This window comes from Pipistrellus kuhlii, unplaced genomic scaffold (assembly GCF_014108245.1).
Source record: "Pipistrellus kuhlii isolate mPipKuh1 unplaced genomic scaffold, mPipKuh1.p scaffold_m20_p_23, whole genome shotgun sequence".
NCBI lineage: Eukaryota > Metazoa > Chordata > Mammalia > Chiroptera > Vespertilionidae > Pipistrellus > Pipistrellus kuhlii.
This window is the reverse complement of record NW_023425522.1, coordinates 8,830,210-8,857,434: the sequence shown is the minus strand read 5'-3', so window position 1 is coordinate 8,857,434 and position 27,225 is coordinate 8,830,210. Positions and strand designations below refer to the sequence as shown.

Genomic DNA, 27,225 nt, shown 5'->3' with positions numbered 1-27,225 from the left:
ACCCCCTACTGGGGACTGAGCCTGAAACCTGGACATGTAACCTGCCCAGGAATTTTTAAAATATTTTTTATGGATTTCAGAGAGGAAGGGTGAGGGAGAGAGGGAGGGAGAAAGGAAAAAAGAGAGGAAGAGTGGGAGAGAGGAAGACAGGGAGGGAGAGAGAGAAACATCAATGATGAGATGGGGGGGAGGCAAAGGCAAATAGACTGGAATAAAAACATGAGAGAACAAGTGACTGGAAAAGAACTGGTGTGGGACAGGGATAGACCTTGGAGTCGAGGGGAAGGGGGACTTGGTGGAAAGAGACTGCCTGGAAGGCCTGGAACAGGCCTGGGGACCAAGCGCTGCAGAACCGAGGCTGGGGCTAGAGGGTCAGAGGATAAGAAATACCGTCCGAGGAGCAGATCAGAGGAGCCGGCAGGCCATGGGCCATGGGGAGCTCTTCACCTCGGCACAGGGAGGCGGCCATGGGCTGGGGTGTCTGACGCTTTCAGGCAAACAGAGCGAGCAGCTGCGCTGGGGGAAGGGAGTCTGCCTTTTCTCCTCGAGTGAGATTTCCCTTCCCAGTGGTGTGTCCCCCTTCCTCTCCCCACCCAAATCCGCCCCCCTCCCCGGCCAATTTGGGGTGGTGACGTGACATTGACATCAAACGAGGATCACGCTGAATGTGGCTGTACAGTTTGTGTCATCGCTGCTTTGGAAGGACCGTGGAAACCCCCTCCCCCACCCTTTTTTCTGAAATATTCTAGAAGGGAGAGGATTCCCTAACGTTCAGAGGCTTAGATCCTGAACATCCCAGGGTTTGCGTCCCGCCCCATGGCTAATCTGCTTTTCCTGGATTGTCTGTGTCCGTTTCTCCCTCCCGGCCAGGGGCCAGCGGCCAGCTCCTTCCGGACAGGCGGGGGCTGAGGTCTGGGCCGCTCCGGCCGGGACCCCGCATCGGAGCTCCGCACAGGGCGCCTCCGCGAGCGGCCAGGAGATGCCCACCCGTCCCCGGAGGCCTCTCGGCAAATAGCGACTTCCGGACAAACAATCGGCCTTGCCATCTTGATTTATTCATACATATTCAGTGCGGTTACTGCATATTCATGACCGAGGACGGCCCCAGCACTACCCCCTCCGGGAACCCCTGCCGGCCCCGCCCTCTTCATTACCGATTCACGGAACAGACCACTTTCCAACGGGCGGGGGGGGATATTAACGGCAAACTTTTGCTGAAGATGAAAACACACCCCAAACTAGACTATAAGCAGTCTACATTTAGCCTCGATCCTTCAAACCTTAAATATCAGTGCGGGAGTGAGCAGTCTAGGGAGGTGGAGGGATTAAATTCCCCCTTTCCCCCCCCGTCACTTCACAGGTCGCTCAACCCGAGAGCCGGGAAGGGAGGAGCAACGCCCGGAGCGCGCGCCCCCGCGCGGGCCGGCGCAGACCGGCCTGTGGCGCAAGGGAGGGCGGGAAAGGAAGGGGCGGGGATGCAGGGCCGGATCTATAAAAGGCGTCATTCGGTCAGTTCTCTTCTCAGAAGCGCCGAGAGCGCGGCCGGGACGGTTGGCGAAGAAGGTGGCTCCCGGAAGGGGGAGAGACCAACTGCCGTAGCCTGTGCCGTTCCGGAGCCCGGTTAACTATTTATTCGTTACCCTTTTTCTTCTACCCTCTCTGAACCCTTTTCCTTCCCCTTCCTCTTTTTTTATTTCCTTTTTTGAGAAGCGGAAAAAAACCTCCGGAAAAAAGGCAGGAAAACTCCTTTCGCTCCTTTTTTATTTCCCCGCCTCTTCCCCTCCCCCAACCTTTCCCTCCTCCGGCTTTCTCTTCCCTACTTAGGGAAGGTCCTTCCCGGCGGCCGGCCCGACGGGGTCTGAGCTCTTAGGCGGAGGCGGCGCAGGCTTTTTGTAGGAAGGTTTGCGCCTGCGCAGCGCGCCGGCCTCCGCGATGCACGGGGGCGGCCCCCCCTCCGGGGACAGCGCATGCCCGCTGCGCACCATCAAGAGGGTGCAGTTCGGAGTCCTCAGCCCGGACGAGCTGGTAAGCGGACCCGCCCTCGCGCCTCTCCCTCCTGCGCCGCGGGCGGGCGGGGCTGGACGCCGGCGGCGGAAACTTGGCGCTTCCCGCAGCCTTTGGCGACCGGCAGGGGGAGAGGGGGAGATGAGTTAGCAACGCCCCCTAAGGCAATGTTTCTCAGAGTTACATTTTGTTGGGGTGTTAGCCTGGCCGCAGCTGAGGCTGGAGGGTGAGAAGGGGGGACCGGTACCACATCGCAGAGATCCCCCCCCCCCCCGACATTAAAGGAAATCAGACGAATTTTAGGGGCCCGTTGTTGCAAGGTAAGCTGGGCTCCAGATTTTCCCCTTCCCCTGTCTATTAATATTAACTGAGCACCTGCTACGCGATAGACACAATAGATGCTGGAGATGCAAAGTCGAGCAAGGACAAAGGCCTGCCTTTTATGTTTTTATTTTTATTTTTAAAATATTAATTTTTTACAGAGAGGAAGGGAGAGGGATAGAGAGAAACATCGATCAGCTGCCTTCTGCACACACTCCCTCCCCCCCCCCACTGGGGATGTGCCCGCAACCAAGGTACATACCCTTGCCCAGAATCGAACCTGAGATCCCCCCAGTCCACAGGCCAACCCTCTATCACTGAGCAAACCTGTCAGGGCTAGGGCCTGTCTTTTAGAGCACTTTCTGTAGGAAGGATCAGGGGAAACCCACAAAATACATGCAAATAAATGAAGGAACAAGATAGTTTAGTTAATGGCAAGTACCTTAAATAAAGGGAAACTAATTCAATGGCGAGTCACTGAGGTGAGGTGATGGCAGGGTGGTGTCAGGGTCTAGGAAGGCCTGTCTGAGAAGATGGCATTACCGGAAAGAGAAGCACCGGTCACCTAGGCCTGAGGGACAGATAAACCTGGTGTGTCCCAGGGGCCAAGAGGAGGCCATTGTGGCTGGGATTCTGTGGGTGAGAGAGAGAGAGAGAGACAGAGAGAGAGAGAATTATGGAAGTGGGCTGGTAAAGCGTAAGGTGGGGCAGGCCAGGTGGGATGTTGTAAATCATGGTAGAGGTCTGTATTTCATTTATTTCCAATAGGAAGCCACTGGAAAATCATAAGCAAGAGAGAAACATCAATTTTCCATTAAAAAGGAAAGCAACTGCTTTGGTTGTCCTGTGACCAACCAGTTTGGGGCGAGTGCAAAGCATGGAACAAGACAGACCAGGAGGAAGGTAGCTCTAGGAGAGAGCTGTTGGTGCCTGGGACTCCTTATTGAAGTGACCTGCAGGGAGCAGGTTGGCTGAGGAGAACGGAGTGGAAAGGCTGTGTTTGTGGATGGAGACAATGTTGCGGGAGGATAAGGCTCAGCTCTGTGAAATCTGTGTCTGGAGTTAGAACCTCCTGAACTCACACCACACCACAGAATCGATTCTAGATGGAGCTAAGGTTGAAATCTGAAAGAAAAAGATAAAGCATTAAAAAATATAGAAAGCTTTGAGGGGTTGCTGCCAGAGATAGAAACCCCCAATAGTAGTGAGTTCATTATAGGTATATTTTATTGAGTGCCTACATAAAGTAAGAGCCATTTTTGTTTATCAGAGACACCATGGGTAGCTAAAAAGTAGACATTTGCAATGTGACAGATAGGATTAGACTTATTAACATACACGGAACACTTACAAATCAGTAAGAAAAGCACACATCTATCTACTAGACAAATGATTAAAAGATATGAATAGGCAGTTCACAGAAGTAATACAAATGGCCAATAAAAAATACTCAGTTTACTAATAAGAACATGCAAATTAACATTTTTTCCCTGCTGGCAAAACTATTGGGATAGAGGCATGCCTCTCCATTGTTGGTAGGAGGGTAAATTGTAGAACCTTTGGGAGGAGAGTGACAGTTCTGAGTAGTTTGGTGTGAATATTAATTGGTTTCACACCGTTACTACTTGAACATGTCCCTCCCCCTAATGCTGCCTTTAGCAAGCAAGCAGTGGCTCCACTATTCATCCAGTTGCTCAGGCCAAAAACCATCTTGATTCTTCTCATTTCTTACAACCTCCATTCAGTCCATCTGCCAAGCTATCAATTCTGCCTTTAAAAATAAGTCTGGAATCCAGCCATTCATGAGTGTGCATCTCAACCACCATGGTCTACCCCACCACCATCTTTCCCAGAGCGGACTGCAGGAGCCCAGCCCCGGTTGTTTCCTACAGAGTGCAGAGCCCCAGAGAGCCTTCCTCTGTCTCTCCTTCATTGACCCTCTTCAGAGGATCCACGCCCCTTTACTGTGACCTCTGTGGGCCTGTGTGATCTGGCCCCTGCTTGCTTCTCCATCTCCATCTCCTCTCTTTGCTCCTCTTTAACCACACTGATCTGCTTGTTTTTTCCAATGTTACAAGCTCATTCCTCAAGGATTTTATTCTGTTCCTGGTGCTCAGGACAGCATTGCCCACACTCCCTCAGGCCTGTTCCTTTACATTATCAGTAAGTTCTCCGCTCAGATGCCGAATCAAGGGAGCTCTTTCCTGACCGCCCTATTTTATGATACCCTTCTGCATTCTATAACCAACCCTTAGTCTTTATATATATATATATAGTTGATTTCAGAGAGGGTGGGAGAAATAGAAACAATGATGAGAGGGAATCATTGATTGGCTGCCTCCTGCACACCCCTATTGGGGATCAAGCCCACAACCCAGGCACATGCCCTGATCAGGAATCAAACCGTGACCTCCTGGTTCATGGGTTGACGCTCAACCACTGAATCCCTTGGCCTTATAACCCCCCAGTCTTGATTTATTTTACTTCATAACCTGTCACTACCTGAGAGAATTTGTTTTTCTGTGTTTGTTTGTTTTTGGTTCCCTCAATAGAATGTAAATTTCATAAGAGACTGTTTTCACTCTCAGCATCTCAAATAGTGCCTGGCACATAAGGCATGTAAATGAGTGAATGAAATAATTGGACAAGTACACAAAGATACATGTAGAAGTATTTTATTGGAACATTGTTTGAATTATAAATTTCCTAAATACTAACTTACTAATAGGAATCCTGTTGAATAACTCAAGTTCTATTCTTACAGTAGAACAAGACCTTCCCAATAGATTAGATCCCAAGCTGCTGAGGCAGCAAACACACAGGTGCCCGGTGAGCGATTTTAAAATTTCTGGAAACAGGCACTCCTGGAACTACTAGTGCCAGGCTGTTCCTTTTCAACGTTAGGTGGCACCAAAGCCTCTCAGATGACGTCATGTCTTTGTGAAGCTTGGCTTTTAGCAGTGGCTGATTCTGGGCAAGATCCGTGTAGAGCAGAAAATAGGGTGGTCCTGTCCAGTCTGATTCTAAGATTTGGGAAGTTGTGCAGTGCTCAGCAGGCATCTTAAGTAAAGAATGGTGGTGATTTGGGGAAAATGTTTTAATATATTAAAAATGTTTTCTCAATTTAGTGTGCTTTTTCAAATGGCTGTTAAGTTGGCAGGACATGAATACTTAAGCTATTTGGATCTAAGTACTTAGGAAGTGGTGTGTTTTTGGTGTGTGTTTTTGTCTAGGGAGTGTTGTGAAAATTACTGAGACACTAAGGCACTGGACCGACAAGTTTAGTATCTGGATAAATGAAAATATTACTGAATAGGTTGCAGACTGAGGCCCCATTTATGAAAAACAGAAACATTTTAATTTTTTAAAAAGCTTGAAAGGCTATTCACAAAACTTACAGGGGTCATTGCTTGCCGTTTATATAGTGCTCCTGTTGTTTTTTTTAATCACCTGAAGTTATGCTTTAATTGATTTGAGAAAAAGAGGAGGGGGAGAGAGGAGAAAGACAGCGGTAGATGTTTCTCACATTGATGTTTCTCTCTCTCCCTCTATAAAATAAATTTTCAAAAGAAAGAAAGAGGCCAAAGCCGGTTTGGCTCAGTGGTAGAGCGCCGGTCTGCGGACTGAAAGGTCCCAGGTTCGATTCCGGTCAAGGGCATGTACATTGGTTGTGGGCACATCCCCAGTAGGGGGTGTGCAGGAGGCAGCTGATCAATGATTCTCTCTCATCGATGTTTCTAACTCTCTCTCTCTCTCCCTTCCTCTCTGTAAAAAATCAATAAAATATATATTTTTTAAAAAAAAGAAAGAAAGAGGCATCAATCGGTTGCCTCCCATATGCGTTCCGACTGGGGGGAGGGATTGACCTCATAACCTGGTATGTGTCCTGACCAGGAGTTGAACCTGTGGCCCTTTGGTGCACAGGAAGAGGCTCCATCCAAGTCACACTGGCCAGTTTGGAGGGAATGAAATGTCCACTTTGGGTAGGGGAGGGTGGGTAAGGATCCTCCCGTGGAACAGACATATTTAAGGGTAGAGCATTTTCTCATACGTCTGAGGTGTGTGTATATTGAGGACTGAGGGCTCTGAGAATTGGCTGCAAGGTAAAGCTATTGTCTTTGCTGTTAAAAGATGTTTGGCCCTGGCCAGTGTGGCTCAGTTGGTTGGAATGTTGTCTTGTGCACACAAGAGTCGGGTTCGATTTCTGGTCAGGGAATGTGCCCAAGCACTGTTCGTGACCTGTGGTCGTGCTGTGGCTGACGGGTTCCGTTCCAGTGCGACAGCAGCCCCACGGCCACCACTGACTGACTGACGGTGGCTGTCAGTTTCAGGTCTTGGAGACAAGCATGGGGAGGGGGGAAAAAGAAGGTATATGCATGAACTTGGAGCAGAGGGAGGTGAGAGTTCCCTTAGGCTTTCTTGCAGTAACTCCTTTCACAGCCAGATGCAGACCTGCTTCGGCTTTTTTGTGTTTCAGGTGAGCAAACCCCCCCGTTTCTCTCACAGTGCAGCTGATAGGGTTCCAGCTTTGTGAACTCAGTCACCCTCCAGACCTGTGTCCCTGAGATCTCATCAGGCCATCTTGATGAGTATCATGGGTGCTCGGAACCTCTTGCAGCTGTAGGATATTTTAATTTCTACCCAGCTGTGGCCAATCAGATCCATTATGAGAGGGTTACTGGTTTGACTGGCAGGGGACAATCTTTTTTCCAAGTTCTTTGAGGGTGCCTCCCTGTCTTGGCAGGTCCTAAGTAGTTTAGTTCAGTCTAACAAACCTTTACTGGTAGGAAATGCTGCCTGCCCAAGAGATGCTTAAATCTACGGGGAATACAGACCCCAGTAGATAATGTCATTGAATGAGATGTACAGGGATAGAGGGTTGCAGACACAGAGAGAGGTGCCAGTCTGTCTTGGGAGCCTATGGGAAGGCTTTGAAGAATTAATGCCGGCCCTAGTCGGTTTGGCTCAGTGGTAGAGTGTTCTCCTGAGGACCAAAAGGTCCTGGGTTCAATTCCAGTCAAGAGCATGTACCTTGGTTGCAGGCTCCTTCCTGGACCCTGGTCAGGGCGAGTGCAGGAGGCAACCAATCTATGTACAATATTTCTCTCACATTGATATTTCTCTCTCTCCCGCTTTCCCCGCACTCCCTTCCATTATTTCTAAAAGATGGAAAAATATCCCCAGATGAGGATTAACCAAAAGCAAAGGAAAAGGGGAAGTAATGCCTGAGCTGAGTCTTCAATAGCAGTTTGTTTTGTGGGGAAGGACATTTCAAGCGTGTATGATAAATAGCACATACAAACACCCAGAGTAGTGCTGCTCACAGCTAGGCGATAGGGGTCCACAGGGAACTCTGTTACAGACGTGGAAAAGAAAGAAAGGTGAACACATCATAAACCCCTTTTGTAAGCTGTCTTGCTGAATTTGGACATCATTCTGAGGATGAGAGGGCATGGAGATTAGATTTCCATTCTAGAGGGAACATAGTTGTGGCATGTATGGATTGGAGAGAGATTAACGGCCTGTGGAATGCTCTGACGTGGACCCCAAAGGAAGGCTGCCTCGGGCAGTGGGAATCGGGATGGAGAAGAGGGGCAAAACCCAAGAAATATTTAGGAGTTACAGATGAGATACACCAGGACTTAGTGAATGACGGGACAGTTACATCCTGGGCTTATTAAGTCCTTAACGATTACATACTTCATAATTCTAAACCAGGAGTTCACGCTCTTTCTACTGTTTTATGCCTGAGGGTTAAGGTCGACAAATGAGGAACACTCGAAGCTCAAAGGGGTAAAGAATTATGAATTTATTAGATAATCTGGATACCCAGATGGGCTGAGCCCCAAAATGACTCCAGCATCCAGGGACAGGGAGTCAGATTTTTAAAGGACTCTAGGGGGCGTCCTAACCAGTTTGGCTCAGTGGATAGAGTGACAGCCTGCAGACTGAAAAGGTCCCAGGTTCGATTCCGGTCAAGGGCATGTACCTTCATTGCGGGCACATCCCCAGTAGGTGTGTACCAAGCAGCTGATCGATGTTTCTCTGTAAAAAATCAATAAAATATATATTTTTTAAAATATTAAAAAATAAAGGACTCTAGGGGGCTTTTTCTGAGTGGGGAATTCTCTGGGTGTGTCCTGAGGGAAAAGATAATGGTCTTAGCAAGTGGAATGTGGTCTCAGCAAGTGCTAAGCAAAGGGAATGTACGTTGTGAAGTGGCCTAAAGGTCGGTTCCCAGGGAAGAGCTGTGTTCCTTTAATTATCCCATAGACCAGGAAGAGGCTAAGGATTGGATTGGGTCTTGAGTGCCACCTCTTAGAGGGGACTACAGGAAAAAGAGGTTTTTGTGGGAAAGGCGTTTGATTTTAGACATGTTGAATTTGGCTTATCAGTAGGTATCTGCAGGAGGCTTAGTAGAAGTTTCGTATGTGAAATCCAAAAGCAGGGTGATGCCCGGAGGAAAGGTGGGCCTCGTCAGTGTATAGTGACAACCGGGGTCCCTATAGAGTGCTGCCAGGAGTGTGGGCGCTGAGACTTGGGGAGGAGCAGACCAAGGCAGAGGAGCCTGGGGAGAGACTAAGAAGCAGCAGCCAGAGAGGAGGAAGAGAGATGGTAGAATTGCCAGGAATGTCTTGAAGCAGGACACCTGTGCCATTCCAGCGGGAACAGAGGCTTCTGCCAGGGGCTCAGATTCTGGGCTTGATTTCAGCTTGGGGCAGAAACAGGCATTGGTGGTGTGTGTGTGTGTGTGTGCGTGCTTAAAACAGTTTTTTTTGTTTTGTTTTGTTTTTTGCTGTTCAATCCTGTGTGTTAGTGGCTTAGAATTCAACCTGGAGGGATGTCTGGTGTTGATGTCCTAGAGGTAGCAACTTGTGTGGAGCTTGAGATTAACCAAATGCTGGTCTCATCACTTCTCCCTAACTCAGACAGTGACGCGGGCAGGGTTTTGACTTGTCATACTCAATTTTGGTTATTTCCAAGGGATTCACATACTGATCCCCCCACTTCCCTCACTCCAGGGTAAACTTGCTTAACCTGTCAATGGTTTGTGGGTCTGAGGTTTTAGGTGTGTAAAATCTGGAAACGAGGAATCCTATTTAGTTGTTATTGGCCTTCTTCCTTCAGAAGCGGATGTCTGTGACGGAGGGTGGTATCAAGTACCCGGAGACCACGGAGGGAGGCCGCCCCAAGCTTGGGGGGCTTATGGATCCGAGGCAAGGGGTGATCGAGCGAACTGGCCGCTGCCAAACATGTGCAGGTGAGTGTGTGTGTGTGTGGGGGGGGGGAGCTGGTGTGGAATCATGAAGGGAAGGAGGAGCTTAAGTCCTTAAAGAAAACCAGGCCTGTGTGGGGTCACTGGAGACCTAGTCTGTGAGGTGAGAGCTGGAGAAAGACGTCAGGTGTGTGTTCCCACAGGAAACATGACGGAGTGCCCTGGCCACTTCGGCCACATTGAGCTGGCCAAGCCCGTGTTCCACGTGGGCTTCCTGGTGAAGACGATGAAGGTTCTGCGCTGTGTCTGCTTCTTCTGCTCCAAGCTGCTCGTGGACTCCGTGAGTGGATGGCCGTGGCCTGGGGGAGGGGGTACAGGGTGCGGGGCAGAGGAGCAGGCCCAGCTGACACTGCTCTGCTCCGCCCCCAGAACAACCCAAAGATCAAGGACATCTTGGCGAAGTCTAAGGGGCAGCCCAAGAAGCGGCTCACGCACGTCTACGACCTCTGCAAGGGCAAGAACATCTGCGAGGGCGGCGAGGAGATGGACAACAAGTTTGGTGTGGAGCAGCCCGAAGGGGACGAGGATTTGACCAAAGAAAAGGTATCGCTGGGGAGGGGGGAGAGGCGGCCCTAGAGGCTGGCCGCTGGGAGGAAGCGGCCGCCCCGGTTCTGAAGGCGCCTGTTGTCCTCGGAAGGGCCACGGTGGCTGTGGGCGGTACCAGCCCCGGATCCGGCGCTCGGGCCTGGAGCTGTATGCGGAGTGGAAGCATGTCAATGAGGACTCCCAGGAGAAGAAGATCCTGCTGAGTCCTGAGCGAGTGCATGAGATCTTCAAGCGCATCTCCGACGAGGAGTGCTTCGTGCTGGGCATGGAGCCGCGCTACGCCCGGCCCGAGTGGATGATCGTCACGGTGCTGCCGGTGCCGCCGCTGTCCGTGCGGCCCGCCGTGGTGATGCAGGGCTCCGCCCGCAACCAGGTCAGTGCTCTGGGCTCTCCCTCCCGCTGACTGGCAGGCGTCCGGGGGAGGGAGCCCGGGGCCGGGGGCCAGCGGGAGAGTACAATGTGCGAGTCTGAAGATGCCCTGCCACGTGCTAGCTCTGTGACCTTGAACAGGGTCCCTAAGGGGGTTCAAGTTCATGGAGGAGCTTCTGTAACTGGAAGGAGAGGTCAGGGCGGGTGAGGACGCTGAGGTGTGAGTGCTCATGGAGCTGGGTTGTGACTGTGCGGACTGCCTCCTGCAGGATGACCTGACCCACAAGCTGGCCGACATCGTGAAGATCAACAATCAGCTTCGGCGCAACGAGCAGAACGGCGCGGCGGCCCACGTCATCGCGGAGGACGTGAAGCTCCTCCAGTTCCACGTGGCCACCATGGTGGACAACGAGCTGCCTGGCTTGCCTCGCGTGAGTCGGCACACTCCCTGCCCGGGCACGGGCGGGAGGAGTGGGGGGCCAGCACGAGGCCCCGAGCTCCGGAGGAGGGCCGGTGCCGCCTGGTGGGGGCCGCTCACCTCGTTTCTGCTCGCAGGCCATGCAAAAGTCCGGGCGTCCCCTCAAGTCCCTGAAGCAGCGGCTGAAGGGCAAGGAAGGCCGGGTGCGAGGAAACCTGATGGGCAAGCGAGTGGACTTCTCAGCCCGCACGGTCATCACCCCCGACCCCAACCTCTCCATCGACCAGGTTGGCGTGCCTCGCTCCATTGCCGCCAACATGACCTTTGCAGAGATTGTCACCCCCTTCAACATCGACAGGTGCGCTCTGCTCGGCGGTCCTGCTGGAGCTGAGGGGAGGCCGGAGGGGTGGGCTCGGAGTGAGCCGAAGGAGCATTGACGTTTGGGAGCTGGCTTCCTCCGGGGCCTTCTCTGAGGATCGCCAATAAGGGCTTTCTGGGAAGCTTTTATTTATTTCTTGTTTCCTTCCTAGACTTCAGGAACTAGTGCGCAGGGGGAACAGCCAGTACCCAGGGGCCAAGTACATCATCCGGGACAATGGGGACCGCATCGACCTGCGTTTCCACCCCAAGCCCAGTGACCTTCACCTGCAGACTGGCTATAAGGTACGGCAAGGCCAGGCATCGGACTCCCCTGAGCAGGAAGCTAGAACAGGGCTGGTGGCGACTGTCCTATTCCTTAGGATCCAGACTCATTGACTCTCTTTTCAGAAAACCTGCTGCTCCAGGCTACACTGGGGTTGTTAGCCACTGACCTTCTGGGTGGGAGCCCCATAAACCCAAGGGCAGCATGAGGGGCACAGATGGCAGGGTAGAGGGAGCAACAGCAGAGGCTTCTGGTTTGGAATCTCTTAGTTTTCTCTCCAGGCTGTGGTTGGTGGATCTCTGATAACCTGGAACCTGCCAGGGCCCGGCCCACAGAGGGGTTGATAAGTGTTTAAGTGAAGTAATACCAAAGCATCCCTTTCCGTCTGCAAGGCACGTGAGGTCCCCGTCACTTCATCCTTAGCGTGCCCCCTTCACCGAACTTCTCCACGCTCCCTCCCCAGGTGGAACGGCACATGTGCGATGGGGACATTGTCATCTTCAACCGGCAGCCAACTTTGCATAAAATGTCCATGATGGGCCACCGGGTCCGCATCCTCCCCTGGTCTACTTTCCGCTTGAACCTGAGGTCAGTCCTCTGGCTGAGGGCTCACTGGGCTGGGCTGCTCCCTGTGCATTCCCTGCGGCGGCCGCATCTTCCCAGCTCTGACGTGTGTCTCGCTGCAGTGTGACCACCCCGTACAACGCTGACTTCGACGGGGACGAGATGAACTTGCACCTCCCACAGTCTCTCGAGACGCGGGCCGAGATCCAGGAGCTCGCCATGGTGCCGCGCATGATCGTCACGCCCCAGAGCAACCGCCCCGTCATGGGCATCGTGCAGGACACGCTCACCGCCGTGCGCAAGTTCACCAAGAGGGACGTCTTCCTGGAGCGGGTGTGTCCGGAGGGGGCCCGGCGTGGGCAGCACAGGGCCCGGCTGGGAGGCGGGTGGGGTAGGAGGACTGTGATGTTGGCCCTGACCTGCTCTGCCCTGACCTGTGAGATTCTCTTGCTTGTGAGGTGGAAGGAATGTAAGTTAGGAAAGATCAGAGGCCAAAGGATGTATGACTTCAGCTCCCACTTAATTCCATAAAATGTCATGTAATCTCGGGTGTTGTCTGGGAAGTAAAGGTGAAGGGGAAATAGTAACCTTGTTAAAATTCTGTTTATCCTCTTTTTACTTTCACTTATTTCCTAATTGTTATCAGTAATTTATTCTTACTGGTGTGTGTGTTTTAAGTCTCATTGTGACAATGAAAATTTTAAATTAAAATTTTGGAAAACGTTTTTCTTTATTTGCCTCCAAAACCTGGCTTTCCTCCGTGGGCAGGCAGCCTCCCCCGGCATCTCCAAGGGTTGAGGCTGCCTTTCTAAGCCCCCGTCTTCCTTGCTCTGATCTCACAGGGAGAAGTGATGAACCTCCTCATGTTCCTGTCCACGTGGGACGGGAAGGTGCCGCAGCCGGCCATCCTGAAGCCCCGGCCCCTGTGGACCGGCAAGCAGATCTTCTCCCTCATCATCCCCGGCCACATCAACTGCATCCGCACCCACAGCACCCACCCCGACGACGAAGACAGCGGCCCCTACAAGCACATCTCCCCGGGCGACACCAAGGTGGGCCTGGCTTCGGGCGTGGGCCGGGACTGGACACGGGGCCCCCGCAGGGGCCCTGAGCGGTGCTCTGCCCGCAGGTGGTGGTGGAGAATGGGGAGCTGATCATGGGCATCCTGTGTAAGAAGTCCTTGGGCACGTCCGCTGGCTCGCTGGTGCACATCTCTTACCTGGAGATGGGCCATGACATCACTCGCCTCTTCTACTCCAACATTCAGACCGTCATCAACAACTGGCTCCTCATCGAGGGTCAGTGCGGGGCTCTGCCAGGCCAAGCCCTCTAGATCCTCTGCCACTGCTCGCCGCTCTCGGCCATCCCTTTCTCAGTCCTCAGATGGGGTGTCCCTCCTCCTCTCTCGGCTGTGATTCTGTCCCCTGGTTCTTGGGAGACAGAGAAGGTGTTGCTGATGCTTCTCCTTATCGCTAGGTCATACCATTGGCATCGGGGACTCCATTGCTGATTCCAAGACTTACCAGGACATTCAGAACACTATTAAGAAGGCCAAGCAGGATGTGATAGAGGTGAGAGGGACCTCAGGAACCTTTCATGGACTTTGAACTTAATTACGGTGACAAAGAGGGTGTGCGGATCAGGGAGAAGGGGAGTGAGACCGGGATCGGTGTTTCACCGAGAGCTCTGCCTCCACTCTGCGTCCAGGTCATCGAGAAGGCGCATAACAACGAGCTGGAGCCCACCCCCGGGAACACCCTGCGGCAGACGTTTGAGAACCAGGTGAACCGCATTCTCAACGACGCCCGCGACAAGACTGGCTCCTCTGCCCAGAAGTCCCTGTCTGAGTACAACAACTTCAAGTCCATGGTTGTGTCCGGAGCTAAAGGTTCCAAGATCAACATCTCCCAGGTAGGAGCCTTGTCCTTTCAGATGGGGGCCGACACGGGGGGTTGGGAGGTGGGGGGGGGAGTATGTGTTGTGGGGGGAGCAGTTGGGAGGAGGCTGAGACTCGCTCTCAGGCAGAGGGAGTGAGATGTGCCCACCTCGTGCGTCCCAGGTCATTGCTGTCGTCGGGCAGCAGAACGTGGAGGGCAAGCGGATCCCATTCGGATTCAAGCACCGGACTCTGCCTCACTTCATCAAGGATGACTACGGGCCTGAGAGCCGTGGCTTTGTAGAGAACTCCTACCTGGCCGGCCTCACACCCACCGAGTTCTTCTTCCACGCCATGGGGGGGCGTGAGGGGCTCATCGACACGGCCGTCAAGACTGCGGAGACTGGTGAGGCTTTCAGACCAGGGTTTTCCGAGGCCGTGCCGGTGACCACAGGCCGAAAAGTGCCGGGGGGGGGAGGGGGGTGTTCTCAGGCCAAAATCTTCCATTCCCAGAGATAGGATTTTGGCCTTTGGGGAACAAATAGAGACTAAAGCTCAAGAGCTAGCAGCTGCCCTCATTTGATTGCTGTATAGCATTTCAGGCTGAGGGATAGAGCCCTGCTCCTGCTGCTGGCCCATCGCATGGGCACTGGCTCATAGGGCTCTGCTGGGCCCTGTCCACCTGGTAGTGGACCGAGCTTTTCATGCGAGACCTCGGGGATGATGGGCTTCCAGCTGGCTCTTCTGAGGATCAGGTGGTTAAGGCTCTGGAGCAACCAGCAAGGCTCCTCCTGAGATGGGGAGGACGCTTGGGGCTTCCAGCCTCTTCTTGCCTCGGGTCCCATAGTTGATTGCCTCCCTCCAGGATACATCCAGCGGCGGCTGATCAAGTCTATGGAGTCGGTGATGGTGAAGTACGACGCCACCGTGCGCAACTCCATCAACCAGGTGGTGCAGCTGCGCTACGGCGAGGACGGCCTGGCGGGCGAGAGCGTGGAGTTCCAGAACCTGGCTACCCTCAAGCCTTCCAACAAGGCTTTTGAGAAGAAGTGAGGAGCTGGCAGGCGGTGGTTCTCCCTGCAGCGGCTCAGGCCAGAGTTGTAGGATTCCCCTTCCCACGCAGATCTCCTGGGATGTGCTTTGCAGTGGCCTTACCGCCCTCTGACAGCAGCCTGTGCTGTGGCAGAGTTGAGACCCATCACTGCTTTGTTCCTGGCGATGGCACAAAGCAAGCTTGGAGGGCCTGGCACAGACTCTGGTCCCCTTGGCAGTCCTTAGGCCCAGATCTTGTATTTCCCTGCCAGGATCCTCGTCTCCAAAGCTCTGTTCCTGAGGAACGTGCACCTTTGGGAGCCTCACGGTGCTCCTGTGCAGAGATCAGGCCCCAGAGCCCACCTGGTCCTACACAGCACGCCCTGTCGCCTGCAGGTTCCGCTTTGACTATACCAACGAGAGGGCCCTGCGGCGCACTCTGCAGGAGGACCTGGTGAAGGACGTGCTGAGCAACGCGCACATCCAGAACGAGCTGGAGCGGGAGTTTGAAAGGATGCGTGAGGACCGGGAGGTGCTCAGGGTCATCTTCCCAACCGGGGACAGCAAGGTGCGTGTGGACAGGACGGCCGGGCTGGAGAAGTGACCCTGTGTGGCCGTCCCCAACTGTGATCCTCCCTCCCTCGCTCCTGCCTCAGGTTGTCCTCCCCTGTAACCTGCTGCGCATGATCTGGAACGCTCAGAAAATCTTCCATATCAACCCTCGCCTCCCCTCGGACCTGCACCCCATCAAGGTGGTGGAGGGTGAGTACTGCTCTGAGGCCTCCAGGCAAGAACAGCGGTCAGGAGTCTGCGGGACCATGGTCTGCAAACTCTTCATCCCTCCTTTGTCCCAGGAGTCAAAGAACTGAGCAAGAAGCTGGTGATTGTGAACGGGGACGACCCGCTGAGCCGGCAGGCCCAGGAGAACGCCACGCTGCTCTTCAACATCCACCTTCGCTCCACGCTGTGCTCCCGCCGCATGGCGGAGGAGTTCCGGCTCAGCGGAGAGGCCTTCGACTGGCTGCTCGGAGAGATCGAGTCCAAGTTCAACCAAGCCATTGTGAGTATTACCATCCCACCTCAGCCTGGTTTTTCTCCTTGGACCTCTCTGGGTTCTAGAGAACAGCCCACTCTGCTCACAGACACCTAATAACTCATTCATGTGAGTCTGCTATGTGCCAAGTCCTGTGTTTGAGGTATTTTATTGATTTTTTTACAGAGAGAAAGGGAGAGGGATAGAGAGTTAGAAACATCAATCAGCTGTTTCTTGCACACTCCCTACTGGGGATGTGCCCGCAATCAAGGTACTTGCCCTTGACTGGAATTGAACCTGGGACCCCTCAGTCTGCAGGCCAATGCTCTATCCACTGAACCAAACCAATTAGGGCTGTTTGAGGTTTTATATATCTTTATTCCTTAGCATTCTTAAGGGTTGGAATTGCAGTAAGCAGAAAAGAGATTTATAGGTACTAGAATATACCATCACTGTCTTTAAGGATTTTATAGGTTAATTGAAGGAGAGAAGCATTATGCTTATAGGCATGCTTTATAATTCACGTGATCTAAATCTAGTTTTATAAATTAAATAATTAAAACTCATCAGGAAATACTACAAAATATAGTTGAAAGAAATTAAAGAAGACTTATTTAAGTGGAAAGATACTTTGTGTTCATGGATGAGAAAACTTGATATTGTTAAATGGCAATAATACTCAAACCAATCTATAAATTCCATACCAAATTCTAGCTGTCTTTTTTGCAGAAATGTATAAGCACATCTCCTAATTCATGAAGAAACGTAAAGGGACCCATACATAACACCCAAAAACAATTTTGAATATGAACAAGGTTGGGGGACTCATTCTTCCTGATTTTACTAGTAAAACTTATTACAGATCTACAGTAACCTCAGCAGTATGCTACTGACATAAAGATACACTGAGTGGCCAGATTATTATAATTTCTGAACACATAACAATCTGGCCACTCTGTGTGTGTGTTTGTGTGTGTATATGTATGTGTGTATATTAGAGGCCTGGTGCATGAATTCATGCATGGGTGGGGTCCGGCCAGCCTTGCCAGAGGGAGGGGACATGGGCAGTTGGCCTGGTTGAGGGGGCAATTTGCATATTAGCCTTATATAGGATATACACTGGAATGACAAAAACAAAGGAGACAAGTGTTGGCCAGAACATAGAGAAATTGGAACTCGAGCTCACATAATGCTGGAGAGAATGGTGCAACTGCTTTGGAAGACATGGCAGCTCCTCAAAAGTTAAAACATACAGCCCTGGCTGGAGGGGCTTGTCCTCGGGGCACAGGCCCGAGCTGTGGGCTCCATCCCCAGAAGGGGGCATGCAGGAGGCAGCTGATTGGTGTTTTTCCCTCACGTCCATGTTTCCGTTTCTCTTCCTCTCTAAAATCAATAAAACATATTTTTAAATAAAATTAAACATACAGTTACCATACGACACAGCAGTTTCATTCCCAGGAATATACCCGAGAGAATTGAAAGTGTATTTCCACATAAAAATCTGTACACAGTGTTTATAGTAGCATTATTCATAATAGCCAAAGCAGTAGAAACAGCCTAAATGTTCTTCCATTAATGAATGCATAAACCAAATTGGTATGGCCATACAAGGGAATATTATTTCATGATAAAAAGTGATAGGCTATAAAGCCATTAAAAGGCAAGTAATGAACCTTAAATCCATATCGACTAAGTGAAAGAAGCCCGTCTGGAAAGGCTATATACTGTATGATTCCAATTAAAAGGTTATATTTTATCGAATATGATTATATCTCAATTAAAATAATGCATGAGGGAGCATCTCATTTAAAAGACTTATTACCAAATGAATCTTTATCCTGTAAGTTTGGCATACTTTTGGAGATTGGGGTTTAGATGGTCTGGCACCTTTTCAAGTCTCTACATTTCCCAAACGCCTGTGTCCTTGTCCTTTGAGAAGAAGATGGTTTCAGCCCTGACCGCATCTCACTCCCACCAGAAGGGAGGGCTGTTTGTGATGTAGCTTCTTCTCCAGGCCCATCCTGGGGAGATGGTGGGAGCGCTGGCTGCACAGTCCCTTGGAGAGCCTGCAACCCAGATGACTCTGAACACCTTTCACTATGCGGGTGTGTCCGCCAAGAACGTGACCCTGGGCGTGCCCCGGCTCAAGGAGCTCATCAACATTTCCAAGAAGCCGAAGACGCCCTCACTCACCGTCTTCCTGCTGGGCCAGTCTGCACGCGACGCCGAGAGAGCCAAGGTAGGACCTGAGGGCGAGGAGGGAGCTCTTTCCTGAGTAGAAAGTTTGGGATTCTCTCTACAGGAGGTGTGAAGAGGCCTAAGGAGCTACCCAAACGCTGTGTCACGAATCCCTCTTCTTCCCAGGACATCCTGTGCCGTCTGGAACATACAACGCTGAGGAAGGTGACAGCCAACACAGCTATCTACTATGACCCCAACCCCCAGAGCACGGTGGTGGCAGAGGATCAGGAGTGGGTGAACGTCTACTATGAGATGCCCGACTTCGATGTGGCCCGAATCTCCCCCTGGCTTTTGCGGGTGGAGCTGGACCGCAAGCACATGACTGACCGGAAGCTGACCATGGAGCAGATTGCTGAGAAGATCAATGCTGGTAAGCGGGAGGCCGGCCAGCTCAGGTTAGCCTGGGATCCCTTCTGTGGTGTCACTGCTCTCTGGTCTCCAGCACTTCCCGTGCTCTGGTTCTGTCCCCAAGACCCCTCTCCTCCGTTCCCCTCTCTGTCCCCTTTCCTTCTGTGAGTCCCCTCCCTCTTTCCAAGGGGTTCTGTGAGGAGGAGGGCAGCCGGAAGAGCACGCTGCCGATGAACAGTGACCGGAAGCGAGTCCAGTAGGTGTGATCTTTCTCGTGGCTCCTCCCACCAGGTTTTGGCGATGACTTGAATTGCATCTTTAACGATGACAATGCAGAGAAGCTGGTCCTCCGGATCCGCATCATGAACAGTGATGAAAACAAGATGCAGGAGGTAAGTGGACCCAGAGGAACTTGATATGTCAGAGACAAGAAATCATTAACTCTTGTTCATGCCCAGAGAAGTTACAATGAAAGCAACATTGAGGTGCCAGTCACCCCACCTAACGTAGGAATGGGTAATTGTGGTTAGCAATGATTTCCAAAACTTCTAGCATCGCAAGTCTTTGCGATCTGAAGTAGCAGTCACAGCTGAGGCAGGGAGCGTTGGAGTGGGGTCAGCCCTGTCACGGCTCTCCCCTGATGCTCCGGCCTGCAGGCGGGGTAGAGCTGGGGCAGGTTGGGCCGGAGGAATTGCTGTGTCCTAGGAGGGGAGGTGTGAGAGCAGGTGTAACGAGGCCCGGGAAGGTGTGACGGATGGCTGCACTCGTGGGCATAGCTCCTTGTCCGGCAGCTGTGGGCGCCTGGCTGGTGCTTAGTAATGAAAAATCCGAACTTACCACGGACTGTGGGAGAACAGAGTCACTGGGATGGAAGTCCCTGAGGAGACTAGCGTTTGAGGTGATTCTGGGAAGGTTCCAGGAGCTCACCTCGCTCTTGTTGCAGGAGGAAGAGGTGGTGGACAAGATGGACGATGATGTTTTTCTGCGCTGCATTGAGTCCAACATGCTGACGGATATGACCCTGCAGGGTATCGAGCAGATCAGCAAGGTCTGCCATTCCCTCCCAGCAGCCCCTGCACCTTCTCCTTCTCTTTCTCCCCCTCTGCCCCCCCCCCCAACCTGACCCCGCTCTGTGCCCCTCCAGGTGTACATGCACCTGCCACAGACAGACAACAAGAAGAAGATCATCATCACGGAGGACGGGGAGTTCAAGGCCCTGCAGGAGTGGATCCTGGAGACGGACGGTGTGAGCCTGATGCGGGTGCTGAGCGAGAAGGACGTGGACCCCGTGCGCACCACGTCCAACGACATCGTGGAGATCTTCACGGTGAGCCTCCTGCCGGGCCGGGCCGGCAGTCCGCGGGGTCACTGGCTCAAGCCCCGCCCTGGTCTCTTGGCAACGCATGCGTCCGCCTCTGCCTTCCACTCTCGGCTCCTCGGTCGGTGTCTCTACGCCTGCGCCCACTCTGGCTCTGGGCTTCCCTGGCTGCCCTCTGGGTCTGGGTGACGGTAGGAGCTGGGAGCAGAGCTACTTCCTTACCTCCCCCGCCCCTACTCCAGGTGTTGGGCATTGAAGCCGTGCGGAAGGCGCTGGAGCGGGAGCTGTACCACGTCATCTCCTTTGACGGCTCCTACGTCAACTACCGGCATTTGGCGCTCCTGTGTGACACCATGACCTGTCGTGGCCACTTGATGGCCATCACGCGACACGGAGTCAACCGCCAAGACACTGGCCCGCTCATGAAGTGCTCCTTCGAGGAAACGGTAACGCAGAGCGGCTGAGCGGGCGGAGGAGGGCGTGCGGGGAAGAGGAGCGTCCAGTGCTGGGCCTGGTGCTGTCCTCCCTGTGGGTGGGTGCGCCGGCCCATGTGGAGGGCCCTGAGCACTGCGTGAGGGTCTGTGGGGCCTGGCCTCTCCCGCTGTTCAGGTGGATGTGCTCATGGAAGCGGCTGCGCATGGAGAGAGCGACCCCATGAAGGGGGTGTCTGAGAACATCATGCTGGGCCAGCTGGCTCCTGCTGGCACCGGCTGCTTCGACCTCCTCCTCGATGCCGAGAAGTGCAAGTACGGCATGGAGATCCCCACCAACATCCCCGGCCTGGGCGCTGCCGGACGTGAGTGTGCGGGTCCCCGCCCACAGCGCTAGCCGGGCCTGGGGAGAGGCAGGCCCTCCTGGCTGGAGGGCGGCTGTTCCTCACGCCCGTGTGTCTTTCGCAGCCACCGGCATGTTCTTCGGCTCCGCACCCAGCCCCATGGGAGGAATTTCTCCAGCCATGACGCCCTGGAACCAGGGGGCGACCCCAGCCTACGGCGCCTGGTCGCCCAGTGTGGGTGAGTGGCGGGCCCCGGAGGGCTCTTAGGGGACCGGAGGCTCGTGAAGGGTCACCAGGTTGGAACACTGGAGACCGCGGAGCTCTCAAGTATGAGTTGCCACGTGGGTTTATGACATTCGTCCTGAGCTAGACAGACCGACTTCCCTGCCTCACGCCTCCCAGGCAGCTCTCCAGCTTGCTCTGAGATGGAGAGCGACTGTACTCGGGCTCCAGCTCTGTGCTAACGGAACGTTTCCCCCCGCAGGGAGCGGAATGACTCCAGGGGCAGCCGGCTTCTCCCCCAGTGCTGCCTCCGATGCCAGCGGCTTCAGCCCCGGCTACTCCCCCGCCTGGTCGCCCACACCTGGCTCCCCGGGATCCCCTGGCCCCTCAAGCCCGTACATCCCGTCACCAGGTGAGCGGTCCTGTCTCCCAGTGCCAAGTTCATTTCTCCCCGATCTTTCCTTTGGGCTAGTCTCTCACTCCTTCCGGCTTCTTTCCTGCAGGCGGTGCCATGTCTCCCAGCTACTCACCAACGTCGCCTGCCTACGAGCCCCGCTCCCCTGGGGGCTACACACCCCAGAGTCCCTCGTACTCTCCCACCTCACCCTCCTACTCCCCTACCTCCCCGTCCTATTCTCCAACCAGCCCCAACTACAGTCCCACATCACCCAGCTACTCCCCGACCTCTCCCAGCTACTCCCCGACTTCTCCCAGCTACTCCCCGACCTCTCCCAGCTACTCTCCCACCTCTCCCAGCTACTCGCCAACTTCCCCAAGCTACTCGCCAACATCACCTAGCTACTCGCCAACCTCTCCCAGCTACTCGCCAACCTCTCCCAGCTACTCACCAACTTCTCCCAGCTACTCGCCAACATCACCCAGCTATTCTCCCACCTCTCCCAGCTACTCGCCGACTTCTCCAAGTTATTCTCCGACATCACCGAGTTACTCACCCACTTCCCCAAGTTATTCACCCACCAGCCCTAACTACTCTCCAACCAGTCCCAATTACACCCCGACATCACCCAGCTACAGCCCAACTTCTCCCAGCTACTCGCCTACTAGTCCCAACTACACACCAACAAGCCCTAACTACAGCCCAACCTCTCCAAGCTACTCTCCGACTTCACCCAGCTACTCCCCGACCTCGCCAAGCTACTCCCCTTCAAGTCCACGGTACACACCACAGTCTCCAACTTACACCCCGAGCTCGCCCAGCTACAGTCCCAGTTCTCCCAGCTACAGCCCTACCTCACCGAAGTACACCCCGACCAGCCCTTCCTACAGTCCCAGCTCACCAGAGTACACCCCAACCTCCCCCAAGTACTCGCCTACCAGCCCGAAGTACTCGCCTACCTCCCCCAAGTACTCTCCGACCAGCCCCACCTATTCGCCCACCACCCCAAAATACTCACCCACCTCTCCCACCTACTCCCCAACCTCTCCAGTCTACACCCCGACCTCCCCCAAGTACTCGCCTACTAGCCCCACCTACTCCCCCACCTCCCCCAAGTACTCGCCCACCAGCCCCACCTACTCGCCCACCTCCCCCAAAGGCTCCACCTACTCGCCCACTTCCCCCGGCTACTCACCCACCAGCCCCACCTATAGTCTCACCAGCCCGGCCATCAGCCCAGATGACAGCGACGAGGAGAACTGAGGGCCCGCGGGGCGCGGCCGCAGCTGGCTAGGGCGGAGGGCGGTCCTCTCGCCCGCCCGGCTCCTTTGTACATAGCTCCTGAGTCCCCGTGAAGTTCTGTCCTGTCTCCGGTGGAGCTTTGTCTTGTTCTCCACGTGTGCCGTCTCCGAACCCACTCGCCTGACTGGTGTTCCCCTACCCCACCACCCACGTCTCCCCAAACGGATCCCTCCTTGCCTGTGGCCTGATTGGGGGTAAAGGGTATTTCAACTTCTTAGGGGTAGTTCCTGCTCTGGGTCGTTACATCTGATCCTCAAGAACAAAGCTAAAGCTGCCTTTCTGTGTATTTTTTGAAATTTAAATAAAGTTTACTAATTTTGACCAAAAGCATGTATATTGAGTGCTTATTGCTAGGCAAGCATACCCAGGCTCCTGCTTCCTGCCTGGGCTGTTACGCCATTTAGTGCTTCAGGTGCTTCCTGTTAATGGGGGGAGAGGGGGAGCGGGGAGAGGCAGGAACATGAGAGCACATAGTACATTTTACCTACTAAACAACACCTGTGTCCCAGGCAGTGCTCTGTATCTCATCGAACAGATACAGCACTTGTCCCACATTAAAGCAATATTGAATATAATGGCTTAACCTATTTTCATGATTATAATATGCTAGTTGCCTGGTGCATGAAATCCTTGCACAGGAAGGGTCCTTAGGCCTGGCTGGTGATCTGGGCTGATACTTCTGGCTGCTGGGGGGTGGGGTCCCTTTGTTCTACGTCAGCCCACATCATAGCGAGCGATAGAACTCATGGTCGAAGTCCTGCAGGGACACTGCATATTCGCCTTTTATGTATATAGATAATTTGGAAAAGTAGAGGAAGATGTGGTACAGGAGAAAAATTACCACACTTAACATGACCACCAGGTATTTTTTTTACATGTTTCTCAAGTCACTTCTAACCAGTTTTTGTTTTGTCCTCAAACTGACAATGAGAAGATTAAAAATAATGTAATTTGTTTTAAAACTGAAGTTAAAGGATTTGGGGCTAATTTGCCGTTTTCAGTTGGCCATTGCATAATTTCTTTTATTAGCACCATAATGTATAATAGATAACAGCTTTCTATATTTGCAAGTTATTTCTGGTTTACTTGAGATATTTTATTTTATTTTTATTTATTTATTTTGTGTGTGTGTGTGTGTTGAAACTATGTGTTTATTGGAGCTCTTATATGTTAACATATTTGACACTTCCAGTGTATAAATACAATATATCTCACAATTTATTTAGAAAATCTTTTAAAAATTTCTCACCTTCAACAGAAATCTGACATGGATTTTGTATGTATTTTTAAAACAAGACACAGATCTTGTACCTATTTCCTTAGATTTATGCCTAAATATTTTTGGAATTATTTTAATGGTGTTATTGGTGGAAGTGGGTTCTTGGGATGCCACTGGAATAAGAATTTTCTGAGCACGCCCTCTCTTAAAAAATCAATAAATACATTTTGTTGAGTTTTTACAGAGGAAGAGAGAGGGATAGAGATTTAGAAACATCGATGAGAGAGAATCATTGATCAGCTGCCTCTTGCACATCCCCTAATGGGGACGTGCCCGCAACCAAAGTATGTGCCCTTGTCCGGAATCAAACCTGGGACCTTTCAGTCCGCAGACCGACGCTCTATCCACTGAGCCAAACCGGTTTCGGCTAAAAGCATTATTTCTATAGAATCGAACCCCTTGGTTTCCAAGGTCTCATTTCCCTCTGTCCTGCCATAGAAGGGTAGCTGTAGGTTCAGCAGAGCTAGGATCAAAGCCAGTATCCTGAGTTTCTATTCAGGTTGGAGCAGTATCCAGTCCAGCATCAGGTTAGCTTAGTTAGTGTTTCCAGCTGCAGTCCATTGTGGTGTGGTCCGCAGGGCTATATGGCTGTAGAGGAAAATGTGGAATGCAAGGAAGCAGGAACAGGAAACCCACATGAGCCAAGAGAGAGCTCCTTTGTCCAGGGGATTATGTCTTCACAAACTTTCATGGTCTTGCAGTGGCTCTGCCCACTTTGGCCAATGACCTCTGTTCCCAGGCAAGTACCTTCCCTCTGTCACCCTGACACAATGAGCTTGTGCCCATCTCTTCTTTGTTGGGCCCCTTTCCTCTGTGATCTTCAGGGAATGGGCTGGTGGTTCCTTGGGGAAATATTTTATTTTTAAACATGTTTTTATTGATTTCAGAGAGGAAGGGAGAGAGAGTTAGAAACATAGATCAGCTGCCTCCTGCACAGCCTCCCCCACCCCCCACTAGGGATGCACCCGCAACCAAGGCACATGCCCCCAACCAGAATCGAACCCGGGACCCTTCAGTCCACAGGCCAACGCTCTATCTACTGAGCCAAACTGGTCTTGGCCAGAGGTCTATCTTGAGATAAAGGTTGGTATTAGTATAAAAAGACTTAAGACAACTATTGTAACTATGCTCAACGAGGCAAAGAAATATTCTCTTGCTCTGGCCAGTGTGGCTCAGTGGGTTGAGCATCGTCCAGTGCACTGACCCGGTTTCTGGTTCAGTCGCATTCAGGGTGCATGCAGGAGGCAACCAAAGGATGTGTCTCTCACATCGATGTTTATCTGCCTCTCCCTTCCTCTCTCTGAAATCAATAAAAACAGATTTTATACACACACACACACACACACACACACCGTATTTTCCGGCATATAAGACGACCCCCTAATTTTACAGTTAAAACATAGATTTAGGCCTATATTCGCTGTATAAGACTACCCCCCACTTCAAAGAAAAGACTTACTTTGCCGTCAAGATCTGCAGGTAATTTTTGTGCAATTTTGGTCTTTTGCCCCCGATTTTTGGTTGACTTTTTTTCATTTCAAAAGTTGTCTTATACACCGGAAAATACGTGTGTGTGTGTGTGTGTGTGTGTGTGTGTGTGTGTGTGTATTTCAGAAAGGAAGGGAAAGGGAGAGAAAGAAACATCAATGATGAGAGAGAATCATGATCGGCTGCCACCTGCATGACTCCTACTGGGGATCAAGCACAAAACCCAGACATGTGCCCTTGACTGGAATTGAACCCAGGACCCTCAGTCCACAGGCCGACGCTCTATCCACTGAGCCAAACCAGTTAGGTGTGTGTGTGTGGGGGGGGGGATTTTTTTTTAAAAAGTATGCATTTTTAAGAAAAAAAATATATTAAAAAAAAACTTTCTTTAAAATTGATTTCAGAGAGGAAAGAAGAGGGAGGGATAGAAACCTCAATGGTGAGACAGAATCACAGAACCATTGATCAGTTGCCTCCTGCACACCCCCTACTGGAAATCCAGCCGGAAACCTGGGCATGTGCCCCTGATTAGAAATCAAACTTTTTTTTCTCCAGGGGTTTACTAGCCTCAAAGTGTTTGAGATTATTCCCTCATTTTCTGGTGTTTGTTTTTTCTTTTTCTTTTTTAAATAGACTTTATTTATTTATTTATTTATTTATTTTATTGCTTTTTACAGAGAGGAAGGAAGAGGGATAGAGAGATAGAAATCAATGAGAGAGAAACATCGACCAGCTGCCTCTTGCACGCTCCCTACCAGGATGTGCCCGCAGCCAAGGTACATGCCCTTGACCGGAATCGAGTCCGCAGGCCAACGCTCTATCCACTGAGCTAAACGGGTTTCAGCTGGTGTTTGTTTTTTCAAAGTATGGGATTATCTAGTCTCCAAGTACTGGGCAGCACTCACCTGAACTGGTCAGAGCAAGATGCTATCCTTCTTTGTAGGAAGATAGTTATGTACTGACTTAATTCCTTAGTTAATTATAGGACTAATCATGTTTTCTATTTCTCCTTGACTTAGTTTTAGTAAATAGTATTTTCATAGAAACTTATTTTCAAATAAAGATATTCATAATATTTTTATTACTCGCTCAGTGTCTGCCGTTTCTGGAGTAAGGTCAGCGTTTTGTCTCCTGTATTGTTTAATATGTATATATTTATGTTTCATTGATTTCAGAGAAAGGAAGGGAGAAGGAGAGAGGGATAGAAACATCAATGATGGGAGAGACTCATTGATCAGCTGTCTCCTGCACGCCCTCTACTGGCGATCCAGCCACCTCCAGCCGGGCCTCTGTATTGGCTATTTGTTCTCCAGCCATCTTGCGACAGGGCTGTCACGTTCTCACTTTTAAAAACTTTATTGTTACAGACATTCACCGTGTTCTTCCTCCCAATGACCCTCTCCCACCCACCCCACCCCCGTTCCTCCCCCACCCCAGCCACAGGCATCACTTTTTAACTTTTAAATGAACTTTTGGCTTTATTGATTGCATTATACGTTTGAATCCTAATTAATTTCTGTTCTTAGCTATATTGTTTCCTGGCTTTCTAATTTCTTTGGAGTTTGTTTTGGTATTCTTTTAATGTTTTCATTAGCTTTTAATTTATTTTTTTTAAATATATTTATAGCCCCAACCGGTTTGGCTCAGTGAATAGAGCATCAGCCTGCGGACTGAGGGTCCCAGGTTTGATTCCACTCAAGGGCGTGTATGTACATTGGTTGCGGGCACATCCCCAGTAGGGGGTGTGCAGGAGGCAGCTGATTGATGTTTCTC

The 27,225-nt window shown here is 51.8% G+C and overlaps 1 protein-coding gene and 1 non-coding gene across 3 annotated transcripts; both read left to right on the top strand.

Moving 5' to 3' along the window:
- The first annotated feature begins 1,512 nt into the window (after positions 1–1,512).
- POLR2A (RNA polymerase II subunit A) lies at positions 1,513–23,012 on the top strand. 2 transcript variants are annotated; one of them, XM_045586566.1, is made up of 30 exons: positions 1,548–1,620; positions 1,825–2,025; positions 9,454–9,586; positions 9,745–9,881; positions 9,971–10,144; positions 10,239–10,520; positions 10,786–10,947; positions 11,072–11,292; positions 11,465–11,597; positions 12,041–12,165; positions 12,264–12,474; positions 12,984–13,193; positions 13,271–13,439; positions 13,618–13,712; positions 13,849–14,052; positions 14,201–14,423; positions 14,883–15,066; positions 15,446–15,617; positions 15,706–15,811; positions 15,904–16,109; positions 18,097–18,321; positions 18,447–18,693; positions 18,963–19,063; positions 19,615–19,719; positions 19,816–19,998; positions 20,232–20,435; positions 20,599–20,785; positions 20,889–21,002; positions 21,249–21,398; positions 21,490–23,012. In XM_045586566.1, the coding sequence occupies exons 2-30, from the start codon at positions 1,933–1,935 to the stop codon at positions 22,644–22,646; spliced, it is 5,913 nt and encodes a 1,970-aa protein (XP_045442522.1). In that variant the 5' UTR covers positions 1,548–1,620; positions 1,825–1,932; the 3' UTR covers positions 22,647–23,012. The 2 variants fall into 2 exon arrangements, with proteins under 2 accessions (XP_036308369.1, XP_045442522.1); XM_036452476.1 differs by having other exon boundaries at positions 1,513–2,025.
- On the top strand, positions 6,549–6,671 carry LOC118727066. Its single transcript, XR_004990482.1, has one exon. It is a non-coding gene; the product is annotated as a small nucleolar RNA SNORA54 (small nucleolar RNA).
- Positions 23,013–27,225: the final 4,213 nt, after the last annotated feature.